Source organism: Pongo pygmaeus, chromosome 5, assembly GCF_028885625.2.
Source record: "Pongo pygmaeus isolate AG05252 chromosome 5, NHGRI_mPonPyg2-v2.0_pri, whole genome shotgun sequence".
NCBI lineage: Eukaryota > Metazoa > Chordata > Mammalia > Primates > Hominidae > Pongo > Pongo pygmaeus.
Window position 1 is genome coordinate 148,770,069 of NC_072378.2, and position 17,784 is coordinate 148,787,852.

General features: G+C 43.8%; 1 protein-coding gene across 4 annotated transcripts in view; it reads left to right on the top strand.

The window, feature by feature from the left end:
* SASH1 (SAM and SH3 domain containing 1) overlaps positions 1 to 17,784 on the top strand; it is a 281,660-nt gene that overhangs the window by 65,699 nt on the left and 198,177 nt on the right. Inside the window, exon 1 of one of the 4 annotated variants that reach the window (XM_063667097.1) lies at positions 6,110 to 6,790. The exons of 2 other annotated variants lie outside the window; for them this stretch is intronic. In XM_063667097.1, the coding sequence (XP_063523167.1) occupies positions 6,635 to 6,790 (156 nt within the window). In that variant the 5' untranslated portion in view covers positions 6,110 to 6,634. Of the gene's footprint in view, positions 1 to 6,109; positions 6,791 to 17,784 lie in introns of those variants that run through there. One more of the 4 variants, XM_054493512.2, reaches the window with a different exon arrangement.

The window sequence follows — 17,784 nt, forward strand, 5'->3', positions numbered from 1 at the left end:
GTGCTGGGATTACAGGTGTGAGCCACCATGCCTGGCCCTGAAACTATATCTTTACTGCTGCTAAAGAGGTAAATGGAAGCACAATAAACATTTTAATAGAGTTTATTTGAGCAAACAACATTTCATGGACTTGACAGCTCTAAACCAGAAGTGGTTCAGGAACTCCACCAAGGGAATCTATGGGGAGGCTTTTATAGGACAGAAACAGAAGTAAAGCAAAGAAAACATTTGATTGGATATAATTACACAATTGCCTTATTTGATTGATCTCCTATGAAAGTTCCTAGTTATGAAAGTTTGTTGGCTACTTCTGATTGGTTGAGCTTAAGTTCTGTTTTTCTTTAATACAGGCATTTGTAAGAGTTAGCTCAAGTTAAGTTGTCCTTAGGTTTGCAAATCAAGAAAGGTTGAGTTCACTTATGAGGCCTAAGTGGTTTTGTCTTCGCAGGGATTCTTCAGGCCTGATCTCTATTTTACCTTACATTAACCCTGCCCAGCGGTAAACTAATTACGTTTCGTATGTTGACATAATGACCTAAATAGGCTGTACCTATACTCTAAATACCCCACAACTTGTAGACTAATGGCTTTTAAACTTTTGTAATTCTGGCCCACAGTTAAGAACAAGTTTTTGTTTTGTTTTGTTTTGTTCTGTTTTGTTTGGGACAGAGTCTCGCTCTCTTGCCAGGCTACAGTGCATGGCGCAATCTCGGCTCACTGCAACCTCCGCCTCTCGGGCTCAAGTGATCCTCCTGCCTCAGCCTCCCGCAGCTGGGACCACAGGTGCCCACCACTACAAACAGCTAATTTTTTTTTTTTTTTTTTTGAGATGGAGTCTCGCTCTGTCACCCAGGCTGCAGTGCAATGGCGCAATCTCAGCTCACTACAAGCTCCGCCTCCCAGGTTCATGCCATTCTCCTGCCTCAGCCTCCGGAATAGCTGGGACTACAGGCGCCCGCCACCACGCCTGGCAAATTTTTTTGTATTTTTAGTAGAGACGGGGTTTCACCGTGTTAGCCAGGATGGTCTCGATCTCCTGACCTCGTGATCCACCCACCTTGGCCTCCCAAAGTGCTGGTATTACAGGCGTGAACCACCATGCCTGGCCCCTAATTTTTGTATTTTTTATAGAGACGAGGTTTCACCATGTTGGCCAGACTGGTCTTGAACTCCTGACCTCAGGTGATCCGCCTGCCTGGGCCTCTCAAAGTGCCGGGATTACAGACGTGAGCCACTGTGCCTGGCCCTAAGAACAAGTTTTTACAAAGCAAGCCAGTGTAAACATTTATCTGTATATACATGTGTATATGTATATATGTGTTGTACATTTATCTGTGCAACAATATGATGGAGACTAATTTCCAATAAATAGCAGAGATTGCTACATTATCAATATTCTCAATGAATGCATTATGGTGATAGTTTTCACTCATTTGTGACAATAAATGTTTATTATGAGCCACAGAATTGATTCTGTAATCAACTTTTGGGTCTCTACTAGAAGTCTAGAAAAATCTTCTACGTCACTTTCCTTGGAATTCACTCACCCACAGCAGGACGATTTCAATGAGTTGGATGAGATTCCTGATGGTAAGAGAAAAAGGGGAGTAGGATTCCGGTATACCCATCTTCAATGGAGTATCTACACTTCCCTGCCTTGAAGAACTTTGTGGGAATCAAATGGAGAATGACACAGATGAGAAGACTTTTAAAATAATCAGTTTGGGTCTAATGCAGTGGCTCACGCCTGTAATCCCACCACTTTGGGAGGCCAAGGTGGGCGGATCACTTGGGGTCAGGAGTTCGAGACCAGCCTGGCCAACATGGTGAAATCCCGTCTCTACTAAAAATACAAAAATTAGCCTGGTGTGGTGGCACACGCCTGTAATCCTAGCTACTGGGGAGACTGAGGCACGAGAATCACTTGAACCCGGGAGACAGAGGTTGCAGTGAGCCAAGATCATGCCACTACACTACATCCTGGGCAACAGAGTGAGACTCCCTCTCAAAAAAAAAAAAAAGATGATAATATAAATCAGTTTGTTCTTACTTTGATTCTGCCCCATGTAGCTCTGTTCACTTGGACTCATCATTCAAGTTCTCTGGAGCCCACTTCCTCATCTGTAACATGAAGGATTTGACCTAGATCTTTTTCCAGGCCCTTTTCCATTTCCATGAGGTAGAATTCTAATATAAAATGTTCTTGGTAAATGATACCCTATATGACTCTGAAGTTGTGATGATGATGATGATGGTGATTTCTTTATAAGGAAAGGACAACTTTGTTAAAAAGCCCCTGAAGGGCCAGGAGCCTTGGCTCAAGTCTGTAATCCCAGCACTTTGGGAGGCCGAGGCAAGTGGATCACCTGAGGTCAGGAGTTTGAGGCCAGCCTGGCCAACATGGTGAAACCCCGTTTCTACTAAATATCCAAAAATTAGCCGGGCGTGGTGGCAGGTGCTGTAGTCCCAGCTACTTGGGAGGCTGAGGCAGGAGAATTGCTTGAACCCGGGAGGCGGAGATTGCAGTGAGCCGAAATCAGGCCACTGCACTCCAGCCTGGGTAACAGAGTGAGACTCTGTCTTAAAAAAAAAAAAAAAAAAAAAAAAGAGAGAGAGAGATAAAAAGCCCCTGAAGGAAATTTTAGAAGAAAGGAGTGACAAGTGACATTAACTAAAAGAGAAAAGAGTCATCAATCTTGGGAGTGGTAATCGATCATGTTGAGTTAACACGTGGAAATTGATAAGTAGAAAGTAGCTGGGACTACAGGCCACATGCTGCCATGCCCAGCTAATTTCTGTATTTTTAGTAGAGACAAGGTTTCACCATGTTGGCCAGGATGGTCTCAAACTGCTGACCTCAGATGATCCTTCTGCCTCGGCCTCCCAAAGTGCTGGGATTACAGGAATGAGCAACCATGCCTGGCCTCAAATTTCACATTCTATGTATAGGCATCAACATTTCTCCCAAAACATTCTCTCATTTCCCTATCCATTGATTAAGAAGCACCAGGAAAAACAGCTTAAATATCTAGAATAGGTTGATTTCTATAAGTGCCAAAATGCTGGCTAAGGTTTAATTATATGTGTGTATATATATAGAGATATAATTATAAATATAGATATCTATATAAATATCTATATAGATGTATTTTTTGAGATGGAGTCTCGCTCTGTCATCCAGGCTGAGTGCAGTGGCACAATCTCGGCTCACTGCAACCTCCACTTCCCAGGTTTAAGCGATTTTCCTGCCTCAGCCTCCCAAGTAGCTGGGACTACAGGTGTGTGCCACCATGCCTGGCTAAGTTTTGTATTTTTAGTAGAGACGGGGTTTTGTGATGTTGGCCAGGCTGGTCTCGAACTCCTGGCCTAAAGTGATGTGCCCACCTCGGTCTCCCAAAGTGCTGAGATTACAGGCATGAGCCACCATGCCTGGCCAGTTTAATTACACTGATGCGGGTATGTGTTGTCACTAAACTGTACGTGCCTTTAGATGACCCTGAAACATACTATAACCTGTGAAGAAGCAGGTGGCAATTAGTATGGCCTTGCCTAAACTAGCACCAGGTCAAATGCTTTGCCCCAGGTCATCTGATGAGTCAAGAAGAAAATGATTCTGGATTGGTGCTGGAGAGTCAGGCTTCATCCTAACCCCAGCCCCCACTGCCTGGCTTGCCTGGCTCCTTGCTGAGTTATTTGCTGGAAAGTGTTTATGCAGAGAACTGTCTGCCCCTTGGAAGCAGCACAGTCCTCTGCATCTTCTTAAATTTAAGAAAGTACCAGGCCAGGCACGGTGGCTCATGCTTGTAATCCCAGCACTTTGGGAGGCCGAGGCGGGTGGATCATGAGGTCAGGAGTTCAAGACCAGCCTGACCAATATGGTGAAACCCCGTCTCTACTAAAAATACAAAAATTAGCCAGGCGTGGTGGTGCGTGCCTGTAATCCCAGCTACTCAGGAGGCTGAGGCAGGAGAATCACTTGAATCTGGGAGGCAGAGGTTGCAGTGAACCAAGATCATGCCACTGCACTCCAGCCTGGGCGACAGGGTGACAGAGCAAGACTCTGTCTCAAAAAAAAAAAAAAAAAAAGTATCATGTGGTGAATAAATTCAAATTCTTAAATATACCAATACAGTCAACTGTAAAGGTTATTTATCTTTTCCTATCATTTACTTATATTTAGCTCTTTATAGAAATGACAATTTAAAAAAACCTCATCAGCCTTAACTGAATTTATTTTTATTCAAAGTATCACAGAGCATGAGGGAGCTTTGAAAACCCATCTGGCCTAACTCCGGCATCAGCCTAGGAGAGCACAAGACCTGGCTATATTGACTCATAGTTCAGTGCTCTTTCTACTTCAGCACAATGCCTCAATGTTATTAAGGAGAAATTTAATAATTCTTTTGGTTTCCTTTCACAAACATCATCAGGGACTGTGCGCAGTGGCTCATGCCTATAATCCCAGCACTTGAGGAGACCAAGGAGGGAGGATCCCTTGAGTCCAGGAGTTTGAGACCACCTTGGGCAACAGCAAGAGATCCTGTCTCTATAAAACATTTAAAAAATTAGTCTGGTGCAGCAGTGTGCCTGTAGTCCCTGCTACTCAGGTGGTTGAGGCAGGAGGATTGCTTGAGCCCAGGAGTTCAAGGCTGCAGTGAACTATGATTGCACCACTGCACTGCCTGGGTGAGAGAGCAGGACCTTGTCTCTAAAAAAATTTTTTAAGCACACTTTTTTTTTCTTTTTTTTTTTTTGGAAACAGAGAGTCTTCCTCTGTCACCCAGGCTGGAGTGCAGTGGCAGGACCTCACTGTAACCTTCGCCTCCTGGGTTCAAGCTATTCTTGTGCCTCAGCCTCCTGAGTGGCTGGGATTACAGGCATGCTCCAACACTCTTGCTATTTTTTTTTTTTTTTTTGTATTTTTGGTAGAGACAGGGTTTTGCTGTGTTGACCAGGCTGGTCTCAAAATCCTGGCCTCAAGTGATTCGCCCGCTTCAGCCTCCCAAAGTGCTGAGATTACAGGCGGCAGCCCCGCACCCGCCAAAAACACACAAAAATTATCAGGGATTGTGTGTGTAAATTTAGTTACTTTTGAAAATGTTTTTACATTTTGAACTTTCCTGTAAGGACTATTCACCCATTGCATTGATTGGTGCTCACATCACTTAATGCTTGAGCAAGGGGAATTCAAGGACATGCTCTTATCCCCTTTCAAGTGGACTCAGAAGGAAAACAAAACAAAACAACAAACAAAAAAAAACCCCACAATCAACAAGAAACAGGAGAGGCATCAAAACAAGCAGGGCTCTCTCCCTGGAGCATCTCACTTTTTTTTTTTTTTTTTTTTCCTTTTAAACCACAAGGCCCTAACAGAGGAGCAAACTCCATGTGGTTTCTTAACTGTTTCAAAAGTGATCAATCACCAAATCGAATGTGACGTGCATTGTCACCTTCCTAGGAAAACTCTGAGTGGTTTTGAAAAATAGAATCACAAAAGGGAAAATCACCTCTCCAGGGCTAGTTCCCTTATAAAATGAATCCGTCCTGGAGCTTCCTCTTGGAAAAACACACACAAGGCCCCAAGTGTGTGTAGGCTGACTGGCTACACAATCATTTGAATTTAGTTTCGAAAATAGCCCTTCCCTGTGTCCCTAATGTAAAGGAATAATTAAAACCCAAAGCGCATTTCCCTTAATTAGCCGAAAGCCCTAGCAATGCATGGCATTGTGGGCATTCAGGAGCCAAAATGCCCCCACTCCTAAAAAATCATCCAAACAATGGCTCGTGCCCAAGCTTTCACACTCGTTTTGCAGAGAAGTCTTGGCTGGCAGAGGCAGGATTGTAATTCCTTGGGTCGCTTGACTTCACGAGGGGCGAGGTATGCATTGTAGCGACACGGACTACTTGTGAAGCCTTTGGGCGGGAGTCGCTTAAAGATTAACTTTCTCGGGTTTCCGTGACCAAAAGCGTTTCCGTGAATAGCGTGATTGGAAACTTGTGCGGGCCGGAGACCGCGGCGCGGCTGCTCTTTCAACAGGCGATTTGTTCTCCTGTCCGAGGCTCATTTCCATGCAAAGAGCCTGACATCAGAGCACCTTTTGTTGCTAAACGCTTTCTTTAGCCTCGAGGGGAGAGAGTCATGTGGAGCTGGAAGAGCTCATTTTGAAGAGAGGGGTCCCCGGGAGCTCCCTCCAAGATCTAGAGGCGCCGCGGCCACCCCTGCCGGGTCCTGCCAAGACTTGCTAGAAGGAACGAGTCGCGTGCCTTAGTTAGTTGGTTCCCGTCACAGGAAGAAAGGCCTTTGCAGTGGGTTTAATTGCTTCTGGGCCGAGCGAATTCCCCGCCATACAACTCAGTGGTGCGGACTTTGCCTCCTGCTACCCTGTTGCTGCGCCGAGCGGGGTGGGAAAGTTTCTGGAGTTGTCAGTCGCGCAGCCCGTGGCCACCTAGACCCGAGGTGCGGGCGCCTGCGAAGGGCCCCCGCGGGGTGGCCGGGGCCGCCGGGGCATGCAGCGCGGGGGCGCGGCTCGGTGACGCCGCGGGCGGGGACCCGGCATCCGGGCAGGCTGCGCGCGGGTGCGGGGCGAGGGCGCCGTGGGGACTGGGACGCACGGCCCGCGCGCGGGACACGGCCATGGAGGACGCGGGAGCAGCTGGCCCGGGGCCCGAGCCGGAGGCCGAGCCCGAGCCCGAGCCCGAGCCCGCGCCGGAGCCGGAACCGGAGCCCGAGCCGTGTGCTGGCACATCCGAGGCGTTCTCCCGACTCTGGACCGACGTGATGGGTATCCTGGTGAGTTACCTGGGGAGGGGGCGGTGCAGGAAGTACAGTTCGCAGCAGCCCCTCTGAAACCGGGGGCTCCCTTCTCGCCCACCCACTGGGCAACGCACTCCGCAGAGGCGTCCTTCTCTGGCTCTAGTTCTTAGGGGGCTAAATACACACAGTATAGGATTTCAAACCCTAATTAAAAAATAACCAGCCGCAGGTGCCGTCAAAAGGTGTTTTTTAAACAATCGGGTATGATATTCAACAGTTTAATCTGGGACACCTGCTGAGATGTTGTTGTGGAAAAGGCGAGAAAGAGGCCTTCAAAAAGTAGATGTAAATAAATATTTGGTTGATGCTGGATTAGGGAAAAGGCTGATGTTACTGATGTTTATCTCTTTACCATTTGTTGTGTGACCACAACAGGGAAAACAAACATTTCCTTACTCAGAACTGCCAAAATGTTCGCCTACCTTTTTTTGCAGTTTTTCAATTTGTGGAGTTACAGGATATTTGTTTTATATGTTTGGGGCTAAAACAATAGGACTTATTTTGCTAAATCTGTGCTGTCATGTATTTTGAAATGTCCAGTGACTAAAAGCGCCCCTGGATTTGGCATAGTTTCTGGGAAGCAGTTCTTCTGTATGGAGGATGAAGTTTTAACCTGCTCAGGATTGAATACCTTGGGGAAGTAATAGATTTGCTTTGGTGGAGCTGTAGTTAGGCAGGTAGACTGGAATCGGATGGGCAAGGGTTATTACAGTCAGACATCTTAATCCATACATAAAAGACAACTTTAGTTTAAAGACTTGGAATGGCCAGATGTTCAGATTATCAGAAAAGGCTCTAGATTTGCTTTGAGATCTTATATTTTTTGAATGGGAGGAGATGGAGTGAAAGAAGTTCTTCTTTGGGAATGATAAACCATGTACAGTGTTTAGCACAGTGATTAAACTCTTGGGCTTCAAAGTAAGTTATACTAGGTCAAATGCCAGCTCTCCAATTTACTGTTTACATGATCTTGGCCAAGTTATTCAACCTCTCTGATCCTCAGTTTCATCACCTGAAAATTGAAGAAAAGAAGACTTGCTTCTTGGGGTTTCTGAGATTTAGCTGGGTTGACGTGTGTATGAAGTGCTCAGCAGACTGTCTAGCATATAGTAGAGGCTCAGTAAGTGTAGCTGTCTTTCAGGTTTTATTTGTTTCCTGCAAACAGTCTCCTGTCTCTTCCTTCTAGACATCCTAAAAGCCCAGTTACTCCATTTTCAGGTGACCATTGGTATTTATGATTCTTACTATACAGAGAACCAGCGAGCGTTGGTTGAAGATTTCTATCTGCTCTTGTCACTCTCCAGTATTGAAAAATGTATATAAATATCCATACAATGTACATTTACATACTATATATAGCACATGTATATAATATACCTAAATCTAATATATATTTTAGATTTCAAAGGTTTTGTTTTTGCATTTTCTGAAGTACACAGATGAATATGATCCTTCACTGAAGTTCCAGAAAACCTAATGGACATTTTAAAGTTGTGATAAACTTTTTCTTTTTCTTTTTTTTTTTTTTTTTGAGACGAAGTCTTGCTCCGTCGCCCAGGCTGGGATGCAGTGGCACGAGCTCAGCTCACTGCAACCTCCGTCTCCTGGGTTCAAGCAATTTTTCTGCCTCAGCCTCCTGAGTAGCTGGGATTACAGGCGCGCGACACCACACCCGGCTGATTTTTGTATTTTTAGTAGAGACGGGGTTTCACCATGTTAGTCAGGCTGGTCTCGAACTCCTGACCTTGTGATCCGCCCACCTCGGCCTCCCAAAGTGCTGGGATTACAGGCGTGAGCCACCGCGCCTGGCCGATAGACTGTTTTTAAGTTATCCTGTTATTTCTTGTCTAGATCCAGTTCTAAGTTTTCAGTCACTGAGGAAATTGGTTTGGTAATATCCCATTGTATCCCTTACTCTAGGGCGTTGGGCTGGGGGCAGGGAGGGTTGGGGGCCTGCTGAAATGAAACTTGGGCTGAGGGTTCTTTTGGGGAAGAGGGTTGGCCAGTGGCATTTTCTGCAGATTTGCTTTCCCTTCCGTGGCAGATTCCAGCACTGTTGGGTCAGTTGTAGTCGAGTGTTCTTTGGCTGAGTTAAAAGATGGGGTGGGGCTTCAGAAGCTCAAACCTGCTATGGAAAGGGCAGATGCAGGAGCAAAGAAAATATGTACTTCAGCTAATCATTCAGTATCAGGCTGGGAAGAACGTAAAGCCTGTCCCAGACAGGTTGTGTTTGCTCATGTTTTCCCCTTGTTTATCTGGGGTAAACAGGCATGGAGATTGTTCCTTAATAAAATTCAGAGGAAGACATGGCTTACTGCTCCTTTGTAGATGCCTTGCAGGGAGACACCAGGCTAAAAGGGAGGGAAAGCTGTCATCCAAGTGTTTATACAAACTGAGTCTTCGGGGAAACACATCAAGACACAAAATTAACAGTTGACTTTATTCTCACTGAAACAAGAGACACCATTTCCTTCCTTTTTTATTTAAAATATGAGATTTTGCAATCATCTATCAATCTAGACAGGTGAAGTGACTTGGCCAATGGCACATACCATGTTAGTGATATGTTAGACTTGTCCCCGGTCGCTGGCCCCACCAGTAGGGATCCTGATGTCATGACGCTCCATAGTTAACTCACAGATGAATTCAGTAGAAATGTAATTCAGTACATTTAGAAATCCTGTCTGTTTTAGGTAAAATGTGACTTACAAGATTCTTTTTCCATACTGAACTTGAAGAGGAGAGTGGAGGTAGTCGGGAAATTACACATCTGAACATTATCCTTAACAGATTTCAGACACAGTTCTACTTTACTTTTTCAGATTATTCTAATTGTGGAAATCAAACCACCAGCTTATCAATACTGTGTGTGGAAATTTGAAATGACAAAACTCACAGCTTAGTAAGTGAAAACATTTTTAGGTGAATGAGCACTATTGAGCAGTTGTCCCCCAGGGGATTTTATTGGTTATAACCCAGTGAAAGTATTGCCCCAGAGTCATGGATCTCAGTAAATACAGGATGGTTGTTTGAGTTCATTAGGACACATTTTGCATTTAGATTAATTCAGTCCATGCACAGTTAAGCACCAAATAGTTGCTTTCAGATAATTGTTAACAAAGTGCTCATTTAGAAAAGAAATAATAGTATAATTTACAGCATGAAAATGTTTGAGCAATGCTAGAATAAATAAATGCTAATAAGTGAATATATAAATGGATATAGAATTAAGAGAAAACAAGCTTGCAAAAAAAAAAAAAAAATTACTAGATTGTGAGTGCCTGGAGGGTAGGGTCAGTGTCTTACTCATTTTTCTATCTCCAGTACTCCTGACTTAACTGGGTGCTGAGAACATGGCTTTGTTGAAAGAAAAAGGGGGAAAAAAGTATGTATTTCTTAAATGCAGGAGTCACATCAAAACATTGTTCTGTCAAGACACATGTGCCTGCTATAATATAATGGGGTACATTTATAAAGATGTGAATAAATTCTGCTCTGGCTGAAACTACATTTTGGGCAGTTTCATCATGCAAATTAAAATCCCGGTGCTTCCACTGGAAACTAATGGTAAATGGCAACATGTTTGTAAGCCCTGAGCTATTATTAAACCTTGGCGTTCTTGTGAAATGTGCCATTCTGTTCACTAACAATACGACATGTGGTAGGCCAGGGGTTTCAAAGCATGTCACCTCTCCCTATGACATGTGTAGACTTCTGTTGAGAAGTGCAGAACTGAGTTAGAATCCTGTGGAATTTTTACCCTTTTTTCTTTACTCCATAGTTGGCAGACACAGCATTCCTTTTTTTAGGTATGGGAGGGAAGTTGTTTTTAAGAGCGGGAATTGCTAAGGTTGTTGATACAGTTAGGTGTGGTAGATCCTTTTTGCAGGACTGATTTATCCATTTGGTAAATTGTGATGGTTCTTCAGCTTCTGCCTACAGGATTTGAGGACTTCTAAGGCGAAACCCAGCCTTTAAATCTACTTGTTAACTGGGAAGGGGATTAGTAAGTGCCTATTGTTTTCAGGATCCTGCAAGATGCACCTCCCCCAAACCTGAAATTTCCTCTGTTTTTGCTCTGTTTCTACAATTTACAACCATTTCCCAGCATGCTTAAAAAATATCCATTGTATAGACATACTCCGAACCTTCCCCTACTCTAATTCCTGTGCAAGCTACGGAAAGGCAGGCATCAGTCCACAGAACTGTTATAGTCATCCTATCTTACTATTTACTCCATTCCTAAAAAATTAACAAGAAAACCCCTAATACAAACGAACAAAATGTCTCCCTCTTTTCCTTTGTTGTTTTAGGCCAAGTGTGGGGGAGGGGAGATGTTAGTGAGATCCTGAGGGGGCTTTTAAAATGCTAACTCCTTTGAAAGCAGTTAACTACATGTTCTCTTGGGAGGTGTCTTGAGTTGTGCCTATCAGCTAATGACTTAATTAATTTTACGTCTTGGAATTTGAGAGTCAAGCCCATTTCAAATATTCTGACTTTATCTTAATTTTATGATGTTCCTTTTAGCCCACTGAAGAAAGCCTTGTGGCCTTTCTACGTGGAGAAGTTGCAGGGTTATGTAGTGGTAGGGACTGAAGCGCCCTTGGAAATGCACCCTCAACTCTCATTTAGAGAGGAGTGTTGGGAGGGCTTCCGGGTGTAAAAGACTTGCTCAAGGTAACAGAGAGGAGGCAGAACTCAGGCGTCTGGATGTTCACTTCTTTGCCAAAGACTAAGTCAATGGCTTTCATAATTTTATTTATTTATTTATTTATTTATTTATTTATTTATTTATTTATTTATTTTTGAGAAGGAATCTCACTCTGTCTCCCAGGCTGGAGTGCAGTGATGCAATCTCCGGTCACTGCAACCTCTGCCTCCCAAGTTAAAGCTATTCTCCTGCCTCAGCCTCCCAAGTAGCTGGGATTACAGGTGTCCGCCACCTGGCTAATTTTTGTATTTTTAGTAGAGACAGGGTTTAGGCTGGTCTCGAATCCCTGGTCATAGGTGATCCACCCACCTCGGTCTCCCAAAGTGCTGGGATTACAGGCATGAGCCACTGCGCCTGGCCGGCTTTGATAATTTTGGTTGGGGTTGCCAAATCTTTTCCTGCTAAAGGAAACCCCTTAAGCTTAAGTGACTTTCTTCCATGATTCCCTTCTCCTGCCTTTCTGCCTTTATTTGCTGTTCTCTACCTTGTCTTTCTTTTGCTGAGCCATACAACCCTTCCCTCTGCCATCTGGCTTCTTACTGAGGTCCTTTGCATGCAGCTCTATGGGGACGCAGTGGGAGGCAGTGCTCCTGTGGAGAGTCCTGGGGCTGTGCTGGATCTTGCGCATACATTTCCTTACTTGATCCTCGTAGGAGATGTGGTCAGTGAGTATTCTTGTCCTCATTTTACATTTTACAGTTCAGATGTAAACGTCTGTGTCCTAAGTCATGCAGATTGTAGATGGGGAAGCTGAGAGTTTGATCACGTATTTCCCTGAAACTGACTTCCATTTGCAACTGTATATAGTTCATTCTTTCACACATCTTATTCAGACGTTTATTGACTGCTAATTTTTGTTTGTTTAAGCTATTGAGCTATTAGCGATACTTGCCCTTGACTTCTACAAAGGGTTAGTTTTGCTGCAAAAGCCTCAGCCTTAGTTGCTGAGTATATACCCAACCTCATAGGGCGGTGGGCAGAGCGCCCCGAAGGCGGTAGGATCCCTTCACTCAGGATCAGCAACCCAGGAGCGTCTGGGCGGCCCCTACCAGATATACCTTTGGATTTGGGTCCTGAGGGATAAGTAGGAGTTCCCAGAGACGTCTTTTTTAGTGAGAGGGATAAAAAGGAAGGTGCAAGGTGGGCCCTTCCCCGCAGAGCAAAGAGGGACAAAGGTGGAAGGGCACAGATCTCCCAGATCTGGGTGCTGATGTGGCTGGATAAGGTTTGTGGGCACCGGTGAAAGAGGCCATCGGGCATGGGACCTAATTGCTTCGGTGTTTAGGAAAAGTAACTTGTTTCTTTCTTTCTTTCTTTTTTTTTTTTTTTTGAGTGAGTCAAACTCTGTTGCCCAGGCTGGAGTTACAGTGGTGCGATCTCGGCTCACTGCAACCTCCATCTTCCAGGTTCAAGCGATTCTCCTGCCTCAGCCTCCCAAGTGGCTGGGATTACAGGCATCCACCACCACGCCCAGCTAATTTTTGTGTTTTTAGTAGAGATGGGTTTTCACCATGTTGTCCAGGCTGGTCTTGAACTCCTGACCTAAGGTGATCTGCCAGCCTTGGCCTCCCAAAGTGCTGGGATTATAGGCGTGAGCCACCACGCCCGCCCGGCCGGAAAAGTAACTTTTGTAGGCGATGGGGTGGCAATGAGGTTGGAGGGAAGGAGACAACTTTAGTGACCCAGGCAGGGATAGTGAGAGCCCCAACCAGATGTTTATGCATCACGTCATTACCTGTCCTCTGGCTTCCTGAGGCCCAACACTTTGTACAGTCTCTAAAGTAATCAAGACTGCTCCATGGTAACTTTCTTTTGATAATTCTTTTATGCTCAAGATTGGGCTGAGTTAATGCAAGACATTTTAGAGATGTCGTATGCCTTGTGATTTTCTTTCTTTCTTTTTTTTTTTTTTGAGACAGAGTCTCACTCTGTCGCCCAGGCTGGAGTGCAGTGGCATGATCTCGACTCACTGCAATTAGAATGAGTTCACCCGGGTTCACGCCATTCTCCTGCCTCAGCCTCCCGCACAGCTGGGACTACAGGCGCCTGCCACCACGCCCGGCTAATTTTTTGTATTTTTAGTAGTGACGGAGTTTCATCGTGTTAGTCAGGATGGTCTCGATCTCCTGACCTCGTGATCCACTCACCTCGGCCTCCCAAAGTGTTGGGATTACAGGTGTGAGCCACCGCGCCTGGCTGATTTTCTTTCTTTCTAAAGGAAAGGCGGCCAGGCACAGCGCCTCACACCTGTAATCCCACCGCTTTGGGAGGCCAAGGCTGGAGGATTGCTTGAGGCCAGGAGTTAGACCAGCCTGGGTAACATAGTGAGACCTCATCTGTAATTCTTATTAAAGAAAAAAGAAAAAAGTATCTGTCCATGTATGTATGTACAAATATTTATATACCTGTCTCTCTATACTGATAGAATGTGGTTCCTTAAAAGGGGGAATTATTATTTATAACAATATGCACACCACTGAAAGATCTTTAAATCATTCTTTTAAAAGCTAATTGTAGAGTACAGTGAAATAGTGGGAAATACGTAGTTCAATGCAAATTGATTCATTTGCAAATCCGTAGCTCAATTTTACAAAGGATGTAAGAGGAAAAACTATTGTTTATCTAATGTATCCTTTTTAAGAGTGCTGTGGTTCTACCTGATTGTTTCCTGTCTAAGACTTGACTGTCATAATCCCACTGTAATAGATGATGTGCCTACCCGTGGTTGACACACATTCTTGTCATTAGTAAAAATGAAATTGGTCTCAAAAGAGTGAATCTAAATGGATAGAGACTGACTCTCATTATCAGTGATACCATTTAATACCTGTGAGTACAGACTGAGACTACAAGAATTAACTAAACCTTCAGACTAATTTTGAGATAAAATGTATTTTTGTGACTACATAAATTGTCATTTTTCAAATGATATGCTCATCTATTTATTAATTCACTTTTGTAAGAAGACCTGAAAATGGTAGGTCTGTTCCTCATTAGCTTTGCTCCTAGCCAGATGTCGAATGTTCCTTCTTTTGTTCTCTGAAGTGTTTCACTGGGCAGCATTAATTCTTTATGAGGAGAGATGCTTCATAGAGATAACCTATCTTGTATCTTTCCTGCCATGTCAAGTCATGTAATACAGACATCTCCATCCTGGAGACTGGGTATCCAGGCATTATGGTAACTCTGAGACTCAGAAGACAAACGCTTGAGAAAGGGCTAGTATTTCCTTTCTGCAATAGTAGTTTTTTCTTTTCTGAAAGGCTCTTCTATGGCTTTCAAGATGATTGGTGAAAATGGAAATATATTTGTATTTATGTTTGTTTTTCAAGATGATTAGTGAAAACGGAAATATATTTGTATTTATGTTTCCTCTTCAGACTAAGGTTCTCTGTGTTCACAGAGATACGTTGCAGTTCTCCTTGGGTGTCTGATGCAAGTTCCATTCATGGTTGATTTTGATGTTTCATTCACTATTTGCTAGTTTCGTTTTGCAGCAAGTAGTGAGTGAGGATGTTTCCATGTGTCCACCCATCACTGCCTGTTTGTGGCTTCCTTCTTTCTCCTAGCATGAGGTAGTAAGAAAGAAAATAAAAGCATTATAAGAATCACATGATTTTTAAGTAAAGAGCCATTGAGGAGCAGAATAAAAAAATCTTGGGATATGCCCTGGGCCCTAGTTACCCCCTCCCCCCCCACCGCTTTTTTTTTTGAACTGCCCTTAATCTAGTAGGACCTAGTTTCCTTTAAAATGTATCCTAAGCACCCTTGACTTTGTTGACTTTAATGGTAATTTTGTATTGGTCTTGCTGTCAGCCAACAATTGTTTTTAACCTAGAGCTAAAGCATGTTTATGTGTTTGTGTGTGTGTGTGTGCTTTAAAAATACAGTGTTTCAACATTAAATTATTTGTAGAGGAAAGGAATATTCTAGTTCAAAAATATGTATCTTTGCTATACGAGTTCGTCTTTGTCTGTTCTCATAGGATTTTTAAAAACTCCTTTGTAAAATAAACCATTAACAACTTTGTAGCATTCCTTGTTTGGAAATGCTCAGTCTTTAAAAAAAAAAAGTTTTGAAAGAGAAGAGTAACAACCTTAATCTGTGAGTTAAAACATTTAGAAACAAACAAACAAAAGTTAATTGAACACCTCTTAGAAAACTGATAGGTAGAATAGTAAAGTAGTTAAGAGCAAAGGAACTATTTTAGGTTGTTTGAGTTCAAATTGTGGCTTTAACGCTTACCGGACATGTGACCTGGGTGAGTTATTTAATTATTCTTTACCTCAGTTTCCTTATCTGTAAAATGAGGTTGACAGTCACCAACATCATTGGGTTCTCATGAGGATTATTTAAATAATGAGAACAAAGGCCAGGCTTGGTGGCTCACGCCTGTAATCCCAGCATTTTGGGAGGCCAAGGCGGTGGATCACCTGAAGTCAGGAGTTCGAGACCACCCTGGCCAACATAGTGAAACCCCATCTTTACCAAAAATACAAAAATTAGCCAGGCATAGTGGCAGGCGCCTGTAATCCCAGCTACTTAAGAGGCTGAGGCAGGAGAATTGCTTGAACCCAGGAGGTGGAGGTTGCAGTGAGCCAAGATCGCACCACCATACTCCAGCCTGGGAGACAGAGTGAGACTCCTTCTCATAAATAAATAAATAAATAAATAAATAAATAAAGAGAACTGTGCATGACATAGGATGAGCAATTCATAAATGTGAGTTATTGGCTGGGTGCAGTGGCTCACGCCTGTAATTCCAGCACTTTGGGAGGCCGAGGCAGGTGGATCACCTGTCAGGAGTTCAAGACCGGCCTGGCCAACATGGTGAAACCCCGTCTCTACTAAAAATACAAAAATTAGCCAGGCGTGGTAGTGGGCACTTGTAATCCCAGCTACTTGGGAGGCTGAGGCAGGGAGAATTGCTTGAACCTGGGGGGTGGAGGTTGCAGTGAGCTGAGATAGGGCCACTGTACGCCAGCCTGGGCGACAGAGCGAGTCTGTGTCTCAAAAGAAAAAAAAAAGTGAGTTATTATTAACTATTAACAATAGTTGAATCTCTTTATTTAGAATATGAATTAATATATCTTTATTTTAATCTTTTTAATTTTTTATTTTTTGTTTTTCAGAGGCAGGGTCTCCCTGTGTCACGCAGGCTGGAGTGCAGTGGTGTAATCAAGACTCACTGCTGCCTCGCCTCCCTGTGTTCAAGGGATTCACCTGCCTCAGCCTCCCAGTAGCTGAGACTATAGGCACGCATTACCACGCTCAGCTTATTATATTTTTCTTATTTTTTCTAACATTGGGGGGGGGTCACTTTTTGTTGCACAGGCTGGTCTTGAACTCTTGGCCTCAAGCAGTCTTCCCAACTTAACTTCCTAAAGTGATGGGATTACAAGTGTGAACCACTGCATTACTAATTTTTCATTTTTAAATGAAGGGATGATGTTCTGATTCTACATGTTCAGTTTAAGATTGATTGTTTTTTTTTTTTGACAGAGTCTTGCTGTCTCCCAGGCTGGAGTGCAGTGGCGCCATCTCGGCTCATTGCAACCTCTGCCTCCCAGGTTCAAATGATTCTCCTGCGTCAGCCTCCCGAGTAGCTGGGATTACAGGCATGCACCACCACACCTGGCTAATTTTTGTATTTTTAGTAGAGATGGGGTTTTGCCATGTTGGCCAGGCTGGTCTTGAACTCCTGACCTCAGGTGATCCACCCGCCTTGGCCTCCCAAAGTGCTGGGATTACAGGCGTGAGCCACCGCACCTGGCCAATTGATCTTAACTATTGATTTGATTGAGGTAATATGCCCTTTTTAATATGTAGCTTAAAAATAAGTACATAAATTGCTTCAAGGTATTAACCTTCAGATTACATATTGAGAAATATGTGTTTAAAATATTTCCTATACTCACAAGAGAAAAAGGCTGGGTACAGTGGTTCACTCCTGTAATCCCAGTGCTTTGGGAGGCCAAGGCAGGAGAATTGCTTGAGGCCAGGAGTTCAAGACTGGCCTGAACAAGATGGAGAGCCACACCTCTACAAAAAAAATTTAAAAGATTAACCAGGCATGGACCTGTAGTCCCAGGTACTTGGGAGGCTGAGTCAGGAGAATCCCTTGAGCCCATGAGGTTGAGGCTGCAGTGAGCTGTGATGGCACCATTGCACTCCAGCCTGGGTGATGGAGCAAGACATTGTGTCAAAACAAAACAAAATAGAACAAAAAAGAAAGAAAAAAAGAGAGAAAATATGAATG